The sequence below is a fragment of the Phyllostomus discolor genome, chromosome 13, assembly GCF_004126475.2.
Source record: "Phyllostomus discolor isolate MPI-MPIP mPhyDis1 chromosome 13, mPhyDis1.pri.v3, whole genome shotgun sequence".
Lineage (NCBI taxonomy): Eukaryota > Metazoa > Chordata > Mammalia > Chiroptera > Phyllostomidae > Phyllostomus > Phyllostomus discolor.
The window spans coordinates 3047273-3066777 of NC_040915.2; the positions used below are offsets into that span (position 1 = coordinate 3047273).

Sequence of the window (19505 nt, forward strand, 5' to 3'; positions counted from 1 at the left end):
AATATCTCACACTGGGGTTTTGGTGCACTCTTTTTTTAAGAGACAAGAAACAGCTTCAGGATGACGCAGCAAAAACACACAGGACACGAAATGGGGATTAGAAATGTCTGTCAACTGCTGTCTTCAGGTAGAATTTACTTACACGCATATACACAGAAACCTACGAGGTACTTTTTTTTAAGATTTTTCATTTGTTTTTAGAGAGAGGAGAAGGGAAGGAGAAAGAGAGGGAGAGAAACATCAATGTGCAGCTGACTCTCACACGCCCCCTATTGGGGACCTGGCCCACAACCCAGGCATGTGCCCTGACTGGGAATCGAACCAACGAGTCTTTGCTTTGCAGGCCGGCACTCAATCCACTGAGAACAAGGGAGTTATTCTGAACTGAAAATGGGCAACTCTAAAACTTAGTTCCTCAAGTTCCATACAAGTTTCAATATTTAAACATGTAAGTTGAAATGAAAATTCCATGGCACTGTCATGAATTTCACCCTAACTATGGCAAAGAAGAAGATGCAACATTAAAAGATAAAAGATTTTTCCCTTCCCCTTCTCCTCAGGTATGTGCTACAGAATGACATACCTGCCAAAGTAATAAAGAACATGAAAAGTAATAAAGAATTAACTAGATAGAAAACAAACAAAAACCCCCCTGTAACTTTGAAGAATTGTCTCTTTTTCCTGTACTGTATTGTCCAGAATTACAAAACCATCACACAGTTAGTCCTTACCTGTATCTTGCCCCACCAGCCCATTGCAGTACATGGCATGTCGCTCAATCTTCGTGGGTGGGAAGCCTTGGTCACATAGTGGGCAGGATACCTTGGTACTAGATGAGAGGGTAGCAATAGGTATTTCCTTCTCAGCATCTTCCCTGTTACCAACCTGAAGAACATGACAAACAGCAATTGTTAACAGCTTTACTTCATAAAATTATTTCCCCCCAAAGAACTACAAGAAACTCTATCCATACTTCATTTACTATTAAACAGACAACTCGAGTCAGTTTGCAAATTCTGGACCGAGGATTGAGAGATACAATGACACAGTTAATACTTACTCAGTGCCTGCCCGCTATCTGCTAAGTACTCTGAATGTAATACTCATTTGATCCTCGTAGTAATCTAACAAAGGTATTAACACACCCCTTTTATACATGAGAAAAGCGTTGTTCAAAACAGTAAAGCAACCTGCCCAAAGTTACAGGACAAGGAAGTAGCAGAGCTCCAAACACTGAGGACATTCCTCTCCAAACCGCGGCAAGTCACTGTTCTCCCTGCGTCAGTACGCTGTGCCTGCAATGTTTCTACAGTCTATGGAGCAACATCATCTTAAAGACACTTTTCCAACCTCATGAAAGGACTGTGACATTGTACTTGACTTGAGACATATATAAGGAGTTAGAAAACAAAAGAGCTCTAAGCAAAAGCAGGACGACTAAAATTTAAGAATCTAGGTCTCAGCTTACACCAACGAGACATACCATCTCTTGTGTTCTACTTACGACTTTCAGATTGAAAGAAGAAATACAACTAAGACCCAAATATTCAAGAAGTCCAAAGAAAAGTCATTAAGACAGTTCTGCCAAAGCCATTCTTATACCTTATCTCTCCTTTTCCTCCCATTGTTCTATAGTCATCATTTTTCCAATAGTTGCCAGTATCTCTCAGAGGCAGTTTTATTTTACCTTTACAGGTCAAAACTGAGAACTCTGCAGTGATTAATTCAACAGTATGTGTGAGCACTGCAGCACTACTGCCTAACACTCACTTCAAAGGACGGCGTGTCCTATCCAATCAATGTGAAACTGTCCTGCACAATCACTGCTTCCATTTCAGAGCAAGGAGCACCTGGACTGTCATAATGCCTTACTACAGGGAAAAATAAACCATCTTCTGCTACAAGAAAACAGGACCAAAACTTCAATGAGTGGATAACCTGAGCTCTGAGCAAACTGGGTTTTGGAATGGTTTTTTGTCTCTTAAGTTTAGGACATCCCTAAAATCTACTACTGCTTGTGAATGTGACCTAGCAGAGAGGAAAATAGGCCATCAAAATATCAAGTCACACAGTTTCTACAACTGCCAGAAAATGCTGTTTTCAACACACATGTCTTGTACTTAAAGAGACATACTCTGAATGAGAAAAAAAGAAAGATGAGAAAGGAACTAACAGTGGTGAGTTCCTGTACTATGCCGGGCCTGGCTAAGCATGTTCCATATCCATCACAACAACCCAACAAGTAAAGGTATCACTAGCTCCAGTATTACAGAAAAGGAAACTGAGGCTTGGAAAAGCAAAGTAACCTACTGAACACAAAGTCAGTAAGCAGGCAATCTAGACTTAAGTCCTGTATGGCATCAACCCTTCAGCATTTCCACTCCACCATGGTGTGGCAAAAGCAAAAGGCATCTCCTCCCACTTTATTTCTGGTAGCTGGCTCTGCCAGGTATTGGGAGACTATATGGTTCTATTCTTCTCTAGGAGGTGGGGTCTAGAAGTTCTAGGTGTTATTTATTCCAAGTTTAGTTAATGAGCTTCTTACATATCCAGGTTCCTCTGTTCATAAATTTTACAATGAAAAGTCATCTTGTGCATGCAAGGCCATTTGAGCAGAGGGGGGAAAAAATCAAATATGCCTGATAATTTGGAAGTGGTCTTCAGGTACTGAAAGTTAGTGTCTTGGCCTTCTGAAGTTCGCTAAATGCAGAAATACTATATAACATGAATGTCTCGGTACTCAAGCCTAGCTCTATAAAATACAGAAAATGTACCTTCAACTATTAACATATTCAAGAGAGAGCAGTCTGTCTATTATCTTATTGTAAAAACAAAAAGCACTTCCAAACACACTCATAGGCAACTCAGGTTTCCAAATATTTTTATATTAAAATAAAATGTTTTCCCAACACCATTAAATGGTCTATTTAAATATTAACTATAATCAAGGAACCTAAAGAAAAAAAAATACAAGCAAAGCAACTTTTATTAGGACCATGCACTCAGGGATTAAGTCTCTGCAGAACGGCTTATACTTCTTTTAAAATACTATACAGCCATTTCTCAAGAAAGGCAGTTGTACACCAAATCTTGACCTCTTAAATGTCTCTTACCTTCTGGTCTCAAAAAAAACTTCACCTCAAGCAACAGAACAAAAGTGCACCCTACAAACCACTCCCCCTCCCCCACCCGTGTGCTGTGTGACTGAAAAAGCTGTCTGTTTAGCTATTTTCCCTTTGACCACAGGTCCCTTAACACAATTTATTTAAAAAGCAATGGACTAAACCAACTATTTGATTCTGAATAACATCCATTAACTCTTCTGAAAACTGATCATCTGAGATTCCATCAAGGGAAGCTCTCCTAAGAGTAAGATATTCAGAAAACATTATTTCCAAAGAAACCTGACCACTGCAGGAAATCAAATCAAGAGGGATTATAGTTCTGCCCACAGGTACTCCAAATACTCAAATGCTATCAAGCAATTTGCTGTCATTAGTAAGGTAATTTCACTGAACAACCACAAATACATTACAATGCAGTAAAATAATAACTAGTTCCACATGCATACTTCTGCCAAATCCCTACTATAGTCTTCACCTAATTTAATCTTCAGAAAAACCCAGTGGGTATCTCCATTTTACATATGAGAAACTGAAGTTCGGAAAGGCATTCCTATTTGGTGCTCCCCTAATGACCTAAGCCTCTCTCTATCATTGTATTTCTCAGACCACATGAAAATTATAATTTTCTGTTTATATATCTGTCTCCTCCCTTAGCAGGGCTCTTTGAAAACATGGACTTTTTTTTTCTTATTTAATTGTATGTCTCATGAGTCCAAAACAATGACTAGATCCAGTATACTAATTATAAATATCTGCTAAATAAATGACTAAAATGATTAATTAAGTAATTTGTGCAGCCCTGGTCAGTGTGGCTCAGATTGGTGAAGCATTGTCCTATAACCAGAAGGTTATGGGTTTGATTCCTGGTCAAGGCATATGCGTAGGTTGCAGGTTCAATCCCTGATCTGGGCATGTATCAGAAGCAACTAGTCAATGTTTCTCTCTGTCTCTAAAAGCAGTGAAAAAAAAAAATGCCCTCAGGTGAAGATGAAAAAAAATAACAACTTGTGCAAGGTCACGAAGTTAAGTGGTAGGACTGGTATTCAAAGCCATGTCTTCTAATTTCAGTGCTCAAGCTACACTTGCACTATACCATACCACTTACCAATAAACAAGAAAACCCAGGACAAACAATCCTATACAGAGATTCCAAGGGCAAGAGTACATACCCATTATACTATCTTTGTGTACATAAATGTACAGATTCTATCTTTCTAATAAGTGACTTATATAACTAGGAAGTGATTACTCAACAACTTAAACACTACACTATCTCCAGTTTCTTTTAATGAAAACTTCTAAGACTACAGACATCCACGGATATCAGCAAACAGCAATTCAAAAGGAGGACATTCAATGTGAGAAAGACCATACAATTCCATCCATTTGATGTGCAGTGATGCAGATGTACACACTATAAATTCTAAACAGTGTTCATGCTCTTTACCCCAAACAAAGAACAGTCTCCTTTGCAGGCATGCATGGGTAAAAATCAGGCCTGAGTAACCAAAGGCTTTGCAGAGCTTCTTCTACACATTAAGATGACTGTGTCAATAACACTCTGTTCCCCCTCTCTCCGTGTAGAAGGTTCTGGTCCCTCATTAGGAAAAGGACCTGAGGCCATTCTGACATTATCTCGCAGGATCTGTCCTCAGTTGCTCTGTGCTGCAGGGAGTGTCATCATCTTTTCTATCACCACTGGCATCAGGGAATCTGGGTCTGTCAGCTGTGACAGATCAGGTTCCAGGGAACCAAGCAATGTGCATGATTCATGAAAGCAGCATTTCTACCCGGTTATCTGCAGTGCAGAAAACAGGGAGGGGATCTAACTTCAACTGTAAAAACTGTTTTTAAAAAAACTTACAATATAAAAAGGAATAAGAGGATGAATCCATTTTAAGGTCCTCAGAACAAGATAGTATAAACAAATGTAACCAAAACCTTTATTTCCACAGAAATACTAGTTTAATTCTCAGGCTGCCTTCACAACAACAGATTTTAAAGACTTTAAGTTCTTTTTAAAAAAATTCTTGCCCTGGATGGTGTGGCTGAGTGGATTGAGCGTCAGCTTGTAAACCAAAAGGTTGCTGGTTCAATTCCCAGTCAGGGTACATGCCTGGGTTGTGGGCCAGGCCCCGAACTGGGGACACACAAGAGGCAACCAGTAGATGTTTCTCTCCCTCCTCTCTCTCTAAAAATAAAATTATTTTTAAAAAATTCTTGTCTTATAATTAAATGTTTTATCAGACTCAAATATGAAAAATAAACATTGAGAATCTTCATCAGAAGCATGAATTTGGGCTTCTGATCAAGATGGTAGCATAGGAAAACATGGTACTTACCTCTGCCCACAATACATCAAAATTACAACTAAATTAAAGAATAAGCATCATTCAAAATTGACTGAAATCTAGCTGAACAGAAGTCCTACAACTAGCAATTTAAAAAAGAAGCCACATCGCCATGGCTGGTGTAGCTCAATGGACTGGGCACCAGCCTGCAAACCACAGGGTCACTGGTTTGATTCCCAGTCAGGGCACATGCCTGGGTTACAGGCCAGGTCCCCAGTAGAGGGTGCACAAGAAGCAACCACACACTGATGTTTCTCTCTCTCTCTTTCTCCCTCCCTTCCACTGTCTACTTACAAAAGAAAAAGAAAACAGAAGCCACATCAAGACAGGTAGGAGGGGTGGAGATGCAGAACAGGCTGCTCCCACACCCACATGTGGCAGATAAAACTCAGGAGGGATATCTCAGCTGTGGGTATCTCATTTGAGGAGCAAGGGGTCCCAGACCCACACCAGGCCCCCAAGCCCAAGGTTTCAGTGCTGGGAAGAAAATTCCCCAAAACTTCTGGCTGTAAAAATCAGTGGGAATTGAAGCTGAGTGAGACAGAGGGTTCCTCTTAAAGGGCTGGCACAAAGATTTATTCTGACTCACTGCCTCTGAGCTCCAGCGCTGAGATAGCAGCTCAGAAAGCACAAGGACATATGGAGAAAAACTGAAATGTCAGGCATCAGGGCAAGAGCTGAGGGACAACTTTCTTCCAGACAGAAGTGTTTATACAGGCCATCATTTCTTTTCTGAGAATCCTCACCACAGACCTGGCAGGTGGGCACCATATCTGGGTCTCCATCAATCTGGCTATCACTGTTTGCCCCACCCTGATGATTCCCTGAGACCCTGCCACCCAACTTGTGGGCCCACCCAAGCTGTTTTCCAGTGTCTTTTACATACAAATGGGCTGGCTGTCTTGGCTCACACTTCAGACTTTCCTAAAATCTCTCAAACAAGCAAAATCTGGCCTCAGAGAGTCCTGTACCTCTCGCTAAGTGGTCCCAGGCCTAGCACTAGCAGCAGCTGACCATGATTAGCAGCTTAGACTCTCCTGGGCACCTCCAAGCCCAGCACAAGTAGAAGGCCACTACAGATGCTTTGTAGCTCAAGCTGGGTGGCCATGGGCAGACTACAGGGAGTGGCTGACCTTGGCTACACCTCCCTGGAGGCCCCAGAGCCAACGCACCAGGTAGACAGCATCAGACCACATCAAAACACCACCCAACAACCTCCACAGCGACACACTCGGGGGCAGATTCAGTGGGCACCAGAGCCCTGCAGAAGTAAGTCCTGCTTTGTGGGGCAGGTCCCTGCACAGCTGATCCTCCACAGTGGTTGCAGCCTGTCCTTGCAGGGGACTAGCCTGGGAGTAAATCCCTCCCATTGGCATGCCACCTTCAATCAAGGCTCAACTACAACAGGAAGATGTACACAGCCTACATGTGGGTAGGGGGAAGGGAGCTTGCAATTGGAGTGCCCAGCTTTGGAGATCAGGGAAGGCTGTGCCACTGTCACTGGACTCTACGGGACACCTACTAAATCGGGCCACTCTGCCAAGCCTGGGAGGCAAAGCAACTCAACCTAATACATAGAAACAAATGTAGGGAGGCTGCTAAAATGAGACAAACATGTCTAAAATGAAAAGAAAATAACAAAACACCAGAAAAAGAGCAAATAAAACAAGAGACAAGCACTGTCCCGATGCAGAGTTCAAAACACCAGCTATAAACATGCTCAATGAACTGAGGGGAAGAGTAGTTGAACTTAAGAGATAACTTCAATAGCATAAAAAAGGACATGGAAACCATAAACAAGAATCAATTGGAAATGAAGAAAACACTAACTGAAATGAAGACTAATTTACAGGAAATCAACATCAGCTGAGTAGATGGAGCTGAGAATCAAATCAGTGATTTGGAATATCAGGAAACAAAACACACTCAATCAGAAAGAAAAAAAATCCAAAAAAAGTAAGGATAGTGTAAGGAGCCTCTGGGACAACTTTAAGCATTCCAACATTCACATCATGGGGGTGTCAGAAGGAGAGTACAAGGAATTGAAAACCTATTTGAAAAAATGACAGAAGACTTCCCTACCTAACCTGGTGAAGGAAGTAGACATAAAGTCCAGGAAGCCCAGAGTCCCAAACATGATGAACCCAAAGAGGCCCACACCAAGATATATCACAATTAAAATGCTGAAGGTTAAAGACAAAGAGAAAATCTTAGAAGCAGCAAGAGAAAGATGGTTACCAACCTACCAGGGAGCTCCCATAACCTGTCAGCTGATTTCTCAAAAGAAACTTTGCACACTAGAGAAGGACTGGCAAGAAATATTCAGTGATGAAAAGCAAGGACCTACAACCAAGATTACTCTACCCAGCAAAGCTACCATTTAAAATGGAAGGGCAGATAAAGTATTTCCCAGACAAGAAAAAGCTTAAGAAGTTCATTACTACCAAACCAGTATTACATGAAATGTTAACGGGTTTTCTTTAAGAAGAAAAAGATTTAAAATATGAACAATAAAATGTCAATAAATACATATATATCAACAAATGAATTTAAAAAACAAGACAAAATAAATGACCAAGCAGAACAGAGACAGACTCATAGAGAGAATATTTTGATGGTTGCCAGATGGGGAAGGGTTGGAGGGATGGATGAAAAAGTTGAAGTGATTAAGAAGTACAAATTGATACTTACAGAATAGTCATGGGGACATAAAGTGCAGCACAGGGAATACAGTCAATAGTATTCTAAATCACAGGTGGCAAACACAAGGCCCGCAGGACAATTCAGCCCCCTACCATGTTTTATCTGGCCAGCACCTTGTTTCGACCCTGCCTAGGAGCTCTCTCACTTAACTATTAAGGAGTAGTTACATTTATACAGTCCTAAAATTACATTCTGCCCTTTGAAGGCAACCTCCAGGCTGATGTGGCCCCAGGGGAAAATGAGTTTCACACCCCTGCTCTAATAGCTATGTATGGTGTCAGATGGGTACTAGACCTATCAGAATGATCACTAAGTAAGTTTTTTTTTCCTTTTCTTTTTTCTTTTTTACAAACCCCTGTGTCAAGGGCTAACTTTCAACAGACGGCAGTGAAGGAGCTGCTCTGCTATGTACGAAACCCTGACTCACATAGTAAATTATATAAATGTCTAATCATTTGGGTGTACACCTGAAACTAATATAATACTGTACGTCAACTGTAACTGAAAAATTAAAGTGACTTAAAATTTTTTAAAAAGTATAAACTTCTATCAATCAGGTTTACAATTAAAGCCAGATATGTGAAGTTAGGTAAGGTCATACTACAAATAGAGACTTGCTTATTTTATCACACTGCTGTTCTGACTTTGCATTTCTGATCACACCTAGAAATTAGGGCTGAAAGTTAGTTATCTCATAATATGTTAGGCCTGTCTGGAAAAAGTCCAACCATTGTTAATATAACAAGAACGGTTTGTGCAATGTCAATGTAACCTGGCATCCAAGGAGAGTGGAATGGAATGCACATGTGTGAACAATGAAGACATCACCTTTCGAGTCAGTGAGGGCAGTAGAAAGCATTGAGTGAGCACGTGTACTGTGCAGCTGTCGCATTCAAAATGACTAAGTGAGTAAAGCATTGAATCTGCATCAAATTTTGCATTAAGTTTAAATGTTTCCCTGTGGAAACTACTGGGTGATTCAGAAGGTGGCAGCTATATGGGCAACTGGTGATTGGCAGCTTTATCATGACAACATGCCTGCTCATGCATCACAGCTCATGCAGAGTTTTTTAGCAAAACATCAAATCATCCAGATGACTCAGTCCCCCTACAGTCCAGACTTAGAACCCTGCGACTTCTGGCTTTTCTAAAAACTAAAAATCACCTGTGAAAGGAAAGAGATCAGACCATCGATGAGATTCAGGAAAATACAACAGGGCAGCTGACGGTGATTGGGAGAACTGTGTGAGGTCCCAAGATGCCTACTTTGAAGGGGAACGTGGTGTCATTGTCCTGTGTAAAGTGTTTCTTGAATCTTCTTCAATAAATGTCTCTATTTATTCATATTACATGGCTGGATACCTTCTGAACAGATCTTGTAAATATAGTGACTATTTTCAAGACTGTTCATCTCTATTACTTATCAGTATATAATGGAAAATATCCCAGATTTAGAGGCAAATCTATGTTTAAATTCTAACTCTACCATTATTAGCAGTTTGAATTTGAATTACTTAAACACCTTCAGCCTCAAATTCCCCATCTGTAATAGAAATAATAAAGCATATTAAAGTACTCACAAAACACTATGTTAATTTTAGAAACAATGCTGAACTTAACTGTAAGAAACCTCTTCAAGATAAGTGTCCCAAAAACTACAACCCCATCATCTAAACCTTTTCAGTCAAGGTCAATGTGACATCAGACAGAGGACTACCAATATAAAGAAAACACTGAGAAAAATTAGAGAGAATATTCACCTCCTTATCTGCCATTATTATTCTTACTTCATCCAGGGACTCTCTGCTACCTGGAGAGACTTCTCTTTCAAGGTCAAAAGTTTCAGGGGAACTTAGCTGTGTCTCTGTAATTAAAAAAATGTAAATCTCATTAATTTTCATTTTGTATTTTCACTGTTGAAATAACAAACACCTGCCTTGGCTGGTGTGGCTCAGTGGGTTGAGTGCCGCTTTGTGAACCAAAAGGTTCGATTCCCAGTCGGGGTACATGCCTGGGTTGTGGGCCGTGTCTCCAGTTCAGGGCATGAGAGAGGCAACCACATGTTGATGTTTCTCTACCTCTCTTTCTCCCTATCTTCCCATCTCCCTAAAAATAAATAAAATATTTTTTAAAAATTAAAAAAAAAAACACACCTATCTTCCCTAAAGTTTAGGGTATGATAATACAGTGGTAGCCATATTGATCCAGCTTGTTTCTTTTTAAAGCTTTACTGACACATAATTTACATACAGAATTCACCAATTTTCAGTATATAATTTGATGAGTTTTGACAAATTTATACAACTTATACATGTATCATTTATACCACGTAATTAACCACCACAATCAAGATATAAAATATTTTAACACTCCAAAAAGTTCTCCCTTTCTAGCAACCCAAAAGGGTGCCCTTTGTAGTCAATCCCTTCCCTCTTGGCTCCTTGCACTGACCAATCTACTTTATGTTGCTATCGTTCTGCCTTTTCTAGAATGTCATCTGGTGTGTCATCTTCTGTGTCTGACCTCTTTCACTTAGCATAATGTGTCTGAGAGGCATCCCTGTTGTCACATGTATCAGAAGTTCATCCCTGTTTACTGCTGAGTAGTATTCCTCTGTGTGGGTATATCCATTTGTTTATCCATTCATCACCTGATCCACCCGGCTTTTAGTTTTAAAGTATATTTATTTTGACAGAAAACAAAAACCTGACAGTGTTAGTTCTGAGGTCAAAGGGATGATTAGAGATGACAAAAAACTGGAAGCAGAAATAGAAAATACATTCTCAACAAGGATATGCCTTTCTTTAATACATTCTTCAAGCAGCATCTATTCATTCACCATTATTCAACAAATATTTATTCAACAAGCTCCAGGCACTTTACAGGCTACTAGAAATATGGAGATGAAAGATGGGGGCCCCTCATTGTCACAGGTCAGGGGTCAGCATTCTATATTGCTCATGGGCCAAACTCAGCCAGCTGCCTGGTTTTGTTAATACATTTTTATTGGAACACAGCCACACTCATTCTTCCTTGTATTGTCTATGTTTGTTTATGTGCTAAAATGGCAAAGCTGAGTAGTTTCAACAGAGACTGCATGGCCCATAATGCCTAGTGTTTACTATTTAGTCTTTTATAGAAAAGTTTGCTAACCTCTGGTCTAGACCCCTATCTCTTAATTTAACAAAAGAGCAGTAACTATTTCAAAGAAGGACAATAAATCTGGAGAAGAAATTTATTTCAGAACACAATTCCAATGTTATTTACACTATACACACTGTACATCTAACTGGTATTTCTGTGCTTCTCAAACACAATGAGTGGTTGATGATGGGCAAATAAACTACCTGTCAGACACTGAGGTATCTCCTCAATCATCAAAGAAGGATTAAATGCATTTCTAGTATTAAACATATTTTAATAAACCATAATTTTTGAAGATTGGATATATACACACACAATCTTACCACTTTATTGGAAAAAAGATTATAGTGCATAAACTTTAAAATCTTTGTCAAGATTCCTTGAGAGATATTAATTACCAAAAGAGACACTGAGTCTATCAAAAACAACAGCTGCTCACTGCTTGCTCTACTGTAACAATATAAAGACTCTAATTAAGCTTTCTGTAAAAGATGGAATGCTCAAATGTAAAGACAACTTAAAAGGGCATTAGCTCCTCAGAAATAAACAATGCTGGTATCATATACAATGTGGACATAGGGCTAAACTTTTGCTTCTTCAATGAAGTGACTAACTCTAAAAGGATGTTGTAATTTTGAATATCAGGCCCCTGGAACTGTCAAAAATATGGAAAATAAAATAGGTAAGATGGACTACTACACTCAATCTGTGTTTCACTTTTGTAGAACAAAGTTTTCAGACAATTCAAATGCACAGCTTTTAAATTACACATTGAGGAGAATTATGTATTTAGAGACTCAGGAGTCTGGCTCCACGGAGAAGGAGTTATACTTTCTTAGCAAAAGGAACAGGTTATGAAAACCTTCTGCAATCTCATTTAGAAGTGGTTGTGTCAGCAAACAGTTGGACTTAATTAGTAGGGTAATGAGAACAAGTCATGATGTAAAAGTTACCTAACCTCAGTCATAAAGGTCTTGTTTTTCCCTCTCTCACTAACTAGGGTTTTAAAGATCATTGTATTTGCAGGTTCCTCCAGCGAGATCCCAGGGTGCTATCACATGCCTTCATCCCAAACAGGCAGACTGAGTGACTCTAAGCAGAATGGCATAAGTCAGAAGCCCCGCACAGAACGGGGGCAAAGCTTTCTTCTCACAAAGATGGCACAGCATTCCTAAGTGTTCCTGCCAAAATTGGAGCACTTGATAGTGGGGTTTCTGAGTAGGCAGTAATCCAAATAAATATATTTCAAATGAATTAAGAAATCATTTTCAATAAACGCCAACACAGTTAAACTTTAAAATGAGTAAAGAAGTCCTTAATGGTATGCTGTCAAATATTTTAAAATATTTACAGGACTTAACAGTTTTCTTATTTTGATTTCTTTCAGGTTTTTTCCACAGAAACTCAAACTTATTTTATACTAGTCTCTCTGACCCTAACAGGTTATATAAGACCTAGGAGAAAACTAGATATGATTAATGATAATATTTGTACAATGCCCAAGAGTTCAAACATTAATAGGAAGTCCCTCAGTCTCACATGAATGAGGTTACTAAAAAATATAATGGGTTCCACTTTTAAGAAAAGCCGAAAAAAAAAAAATACAAGCTAAAACAAATTGCTAAAAAAGTAATGGTTCATGTCATAAAGTAATTCTTCATTGTATAGAATGATTCAACCCAAGAGTTCTCTTAGATCATGCCTATCTTAGTTCATCTAAAATTATTTGTATATCAAAATCTACGCATGTGCATCTTTGAATGAACAGCTTTTGTATCTAAAGCAAGATACACATCTTTTCATCTCTGCAAAGAACAAAAAGCAAAGTGCAAAACTTAACCAGGTTAAGTATCTTGTCTGAGATTAAAATATAAGTCAAAGACAGAACTGTGCACAAAATGCAATTTCTCAACTCCCTATGCAATAAGATCTTGTGAATGGCAATGTAAAACTAACTAGTGAAATCCTCTGAGAAAAATCTGCTCAATGTCAGGCAGATTTAAGGACAGCCCAAATTTGAGAATCCATAAACCAAAACATAAAGTCCTCTTGGCTCTGAATGTACAATTAAGTACTATTGCTGATGCTTTGCTGCCATCTCTGATGAGGCTGGTCGCAAACACGACAAAGGAGCTATGTTAATTTCAAAACTCAAACATCTCTAAGAGAAAAGGTTGAGAATCATAGCCAATGTTCATTCATAAAAAGTGTGTGTGCGGAGGGTATACATATGTATGTGTGTGATGATACACACACACACACACACACACACACACCCAACACAAATAAAACTCCCTGGGAGTGGGATGGAAAAGTCAGACAAATAAATAGGCACAAAGACAGCTAGAGATCCAAAATTCAGTAAAATCACAGTGGGATGCTTACCAGGACACACAGTGATTTCCTCGGCAGAACTCTCTGGCATAAGGACTAAGCTTCTCTTACTGGCCAAAGCAGCAATGCTGAAAAAGAACCAAACCCCAGGTGAATTCTTAGGTAAATAAATCAGAACACAGCACCTAAAGCAATGGTGAGTCATTCACAATGCCAAAGGTAATCTGATACCTGTGATCCACTACCTCAAAAGCACAACAAGGAAGCAAGGAATCAGTAGTGAAAACTCCAGGCCAGAAACAGGGGAAATAAACATGCTTACAACTTTGGTTCCAGTGAAACCAAAGAATGAAAAGAACCCCCTTTTGGAGTCTTCACAAAGGAAGGTTGAAGGGTAAGCACTACCTATGAATACCACAGAAGACAAAAATTCCATTTCAGTACAAAGATGTCAAAGGTGTTTCAGACCCATTTCAGCCTTCTGAAGACTAGAGATCTGGAAATGCATAAGACAAAATACAGAGATTCTCCTGACAACATACTAGCTTCTCCCACACCTTGCAGTTAAATTTTCTCTTTCCTCAAAATGTGGCTTTGTAGGCCACAAAATCAAGACACAATTCCAAACTGCCCTACAGCAAAAATCTGCCCGTAAAAATTGATTATTTCTTCTGAGAAAAATATAATTATGAATGGCTCCCCCCATCCGATGTTCTTGTCTGCTCATGGAATGCAATCTCTTCCTGACAAAGGAACACATGGCTGAGAGATCGGAGCATCAGAGCTAGCCCCCTCATGCTTCAGAGAGCTTTATGATTAGTTTGATCAAGTGTGCAAGAGGACACAAATCCTCACATCAACCAAGAACCACAGAGAAGAGAAAATAACCACCACTGATTCATGACAAATAACTAAATCCTGATGGGAAACCACAAGTGATTTCTCTGTCTAAATAAAACATTTCATAGCATTTGTTATAAACCCAAGCCAGACACCGTTTACTCTGCATGTAACATTAGGGCTCTATTCAAAGGGTCCATCACAAAACAATTTGCTGACATTTATAAAATGGGCTAATCAATTTGAAGTCAAACCGCATTGCCTGCAATTCCAGTTCTCTCCTGGTGACAAAGCGTATAATCATTTATTAAAACCTTCATCTGCTCTGCACAAGGCTCACTACAATAAAGCAGAGAGGCCTGCAGGAAGCAGAAGCCCTACTCCAGTTAAAACCACTTCCAAAACATCTTAACAGTAAGAGACTCAAACCAAAGCCATATTCTTCAGCTCAGGAAGAAATACCTAGTACCATTAACCAAAAACCTAAGAACACCGACTAAATTACAGCAAAAGGCAACTGGGCCTCAACTTCCATATGGGTGATGAAGGTCACTCAGCACAAGAAGATTAAGCTTTGAGTAATCCCTGAAGGTCAACTACGGATAAAGGGAAAAGTAACTGGAAGCTTGATTCAGTTAATATTACAGTTTATAACCAATCAACTACTACATATTAAAGTAAGAAGACCTAAGAAAGTAATCCCATTAATCAATCAGTGAGAATAATTAATGAGGTAATACAATTACAAGGGAAAGATGAGATACAAACGAATGAAAAGTGGCATAAGACAGGGAGCGAGAGTGGTACAGGTTCCATGTGGCTTGAATAATATGAATGCTTCAAAGAAAAGGAAAGTCTTAAGAGTAGACTTAAAAGATGTATACGGTTTAGACATGCAGACAAAATAAGCATAAGTAGAGGGAACAATGGAGATAGGAGGACTAGAAGATCATAAAGAAATCAGCTTACAGCCTTCACATTGGCTTAGGAAGCTAGCATAGTTGGTTCAGAGAGTAGCAGGATATAACCACTTTTCAGAAAGTGTAAATGGGATTTGCACTAGACGGCTGGATTGGACAAGATAAACCAAGATTTCTTCCACCCAAATATTCTAGGCTTCTATATGATGCATGTATAAGAACTGGCAGATAATGATATCTCCTAGTCTATGCTTATAAAAGAGCTAAAAACGTCCCCAACAAGCTGATCCCCCAGGCTCACTCAGGTGGTTTATCTCGTACCCCGGCACCATCAGAGGGGAGTTCAGACCCATAACAACACGTAATCTCACCTTTGAGAGGCAGGTACAGAGTTTCCTTCTTCTGAAGTTTCCTCTGCAAACAGCCCTTGGGAAGACTACAGAGAAAAACACATGACACCTATTAGATATACAAGCACAGGTGAACCAGTTTCTCTTTCTTTTAAAAAAATTAATTGTTCAAGATTACCACTCAGCAGATAGCAATAAGAATAACATTTTATATTGTCAGTAAGCCTCAGTAAAAAGAGCATATCTTGTGGAGTAAAAAGACTGAGATTTAAATCACAGGTGAATCTTCTATGAACTTTGTAATCTTGGTTAAGTCACACCTGAATCTGTTTCCTCATCTTAAAATGGGTATTAAGAATTGCTTCAAAGAATGTTGTGAAAACTGAACCAGGTAAGATATGCAATGCACTTCATGAATGTAAGACATAAATATCAATTGGTAAGTCAAATGAATTATGATTTCAGAAAAGCTGTTATAAAGCTTTTGCTCTGGGAGGAAGAGAAAGAAAGAAAAGTTCAGTTTTCAGTGGAAACACTAGGTTGGGAAAAACATTGTAATCCATGAAAGACGTCTCTCTGGGCACAACGGAGTCACAACACAAAACATCCCAAAAAGAAAGTCATAAAGATTCCTTTTACTCGCCCTGGCTGGGTGGCTCAGTTAGTTGGAGCATTGTCCCATACATCAAGGTTGTGGGTTCAATCTCTGGTCAGGACACATATGGGAGGCAACTGATCAATGTTTCTCTTTCTCCCTTCCTCTCTCTCTAAAAATCAATAAAAACATATCCTCGAGTGAGGTTTTGAAAAAAAGATTCCTTTTACTAGAAATCTGCCATAATGGTTTTTGAATTCTGGGAAATCTTTTAAGAAACATAACAAACAGGAACTAGGTAACGAAAAGACTATTTTCTCTGATTAATGGTAAAGTTGTGCAATGTCAACTCATTAAATGCAGGTACACAAAAGAGCACAGAAAAAGCAGCTACTGCTGATGTAGGTGGACTCTAAGGAAGTGCCTGGGCTATAAGGCTTCTTCCAATAGCTGTAAAGCTACTGGCTGGAGTTTACAGGGTCTCCTAGCAGGGTATAAATACCCAAACCAAGTCAGGCATCTCTTCACCACTCAGGTAAATGATGAAATATACTAAAAAACAGGAATCCCTTCAGTCAAAGGGAAGATAAAACTGTACAATCATCAGGAATGCAGCCATTATCAAAATAAGAGTTGAGCCCTGACTGGTGTGGTTCAGTGGATTGAGCGTCATCCCACAGACCAAAGGCTCACTGGTTTGATTCATGTGCAGCACACATGCCTGGGTGGCAGGCCAGGTCCCTGGTTGGGACAGCCAATTGATGTTTCTCTTGCATGCTGATGTTTTTATCCCTCTCTCCCTCCCTTCTCCTCTAAGAATAAATAAATAAAATCTCTTTTTTTAAAAAAGCAAAAATAAGGGTTAGACAAAACTGCCAAAAGTACTAAAACACAACTATAACAAATACTTCGCCTATTAGTTTGAACTCAGTAGTGAGAGACCTGTTTCATTCTTGAAATATCAGAAAAAGGTAAATACTGACACCTAGTGTCCATTTAATAGAATTTTACCTTCTTAGAATGATTTGTTGACTTAAGCCCTTGGATTTCAGAAGTAACCAAAAGACACTAAGTTACAAGATACCTCCACCTCAGGAAAAAGTGTGTCTACCTTCCCCAGAGTAAGTTTTTTAAAAAAAGATTATTGTGTATCTATTATATGCCAGGCCTATGACAATCACTTATATGCATTATCTCCTTTAATTCTCACAAGAAATTTTTAAGGAAAATGATCAAATTATTTTAGAAATGAGGAAAGTGAAAAGTTAGGTTACATAATTTGCCCAAAACCAGACTTGGTCAAAAATAGAACTGGGACCTAACTCCCAAATCCATACTCTAACCACTACTGTTATGTTGTTGTTTACTCAAATGACCATCTTCCCAACCATGTTAACACATCCCAAGAATGTCTTCATTTGTTTTTTTCTTTAAAGGTTTTATTTATTTATTTTTAGAGAGAAGGGAAGGGAGAGAGAGAGGGAGAGAACACCAATGTGTGGTTGCCTCTTGCATGCCCCCTACTGGGGACCTGGCCCACAACCCAGGCATGTGCCCGTGCCCTGACTGGGAATTGAACCAGCGACCCTTTGCTTCACAGGCCACTCAGTCCACTTAGCCACACCAGCCAGGGCTTCATTTCAATAAATCATTTTTAATTTCTAAACATATACCTTAATAGCAGCAATCTGAAGATGGGATAAAGTGAGGTTCTTCCAGAACAGGAAAATAACATAGTAAATCAAGCAAACAAAATTCTATTTCAATACCAAATTTAATCGAGGTGGAGAAAAAAGCACAACAGCAATGTGACTTTAACTAAGGGAACAGTGGCCTAATCAAGACACAGCACTCTGCCTGAAGAAATATGTTAATGGAAACATGATAGTTTACAAAAAGATCTTAAAAAAAAAAAAAGGAAAGACCCAGAATCAAGCAGTGTCTTCAATATCATGGCCTGGGAAGCAGAAGTGAACAGAGTGAACAAACACATCATCTGGTCACCATCAAAATGTCCTCAGCTGGCAGGCACTGGTAGCTTATCAAGTCTTTCAATAGACAAGTTGAATCACCCCTTAAAATTTCCATTTTGTGATTACTATTTCAGTTTTCAACACCCTTCATTCTAGAAGGAGATGACAGTAGATGACAGACTGGAGTATTCCAGTCACCACAAATGTCTCTCTTCAACAATAAATTAACAAACTGTCACTTGGTGTACAAGTTGGCTTGAAGTCTGGCTAGTCACAGTCAGTCCCCACACCCCCACACAATTTGATCCTTCCTGGGCAACAAATTCCAGTATATGAACTAAAAAAATTAATGATCAGACACTGAAAATTAAGACCACATTAGTATACTACCTCTCCACTTCCTTGCTGCACAGTCATCAAAATAAACTCTCCATCTTCATTAACAATTTCCTTATTATTTTGGTGATGCCAGAAACCAGTTATCATCCAATTCTAAAGCTTTTATAACCTTTATGTAAGCAATCTGCCCCAGGGTGAATGTTTTTCTGAATCATTATTTCTGGAACTGTCTTGTCTCTACCAAGTTGTCTCAAATGTGGGCAACTTCATCAAAGCCAAAATCAATAGAAAATATTTAACAAAATCATAAATTCCTTCTACCCACAGTTCCTAAAGACCAAGACAGAAGGTGAAATTACAATCATAGCTCTTTCATTATTTGCCTACACAATTAGTAAGTTCGTTGCTGTAGGTTTGTTAAAGATACTGTTCTATGTGGGCAAGGCTGCAGTGAAGGAGGTATTCTGGTACATTGCTGGAAGGAGGGAGTACAATCTGAGCAACATTTCTGAAAAGCACTCTGACAATAAATAACAAATCTTTTCTTACATTCATAACTCTTTAACCCAGCATTTTTCCTCATTCTCTATTCCTAACACTACTTTTAAAGTAGTGTTAATACTACTGTGTTAATAAAGAAAAGTTTTTAGAAAGATGTTTATCACAGACAAAACATCTGACAATAGGAAAATAGTTAAATATTACAGTAAATTTCTAAGCCAGAAAATTAGATAATCACTTAAAAAATCTATAATTTTAACATAAGAAAATGTTTACATGTTAACTTTAAAATTCAAAAATATGATTTAAACCATATAAAAAAGGTCGGAT

At 38.9% G+C, this 19505-nt stretch overlaps 1 protein-coding gene across 1 annotated transcript in view; it reads right to left on the minus strand.

Annotated features, from left to right (window-relative positions):
- The window catches only part of UIMC1 (ubiquitin interaction motif containing 1), a 111823-nt gene that overhangs the window by 46095 nt on the left and 46223 nt on the right, over positions 1-19505 (minus strand). The window contains 4 exon segments of the mRNA XM_028527312.2: positions 732-885; positions 9940-10043; positions 13709-13785; positions 15789-15853. Coding sequence (XP_028383113.1) covers positions 732-885; positions 9940-10043; positions 13709-13785; positions 15789-15853 — 400 coding nt within the window.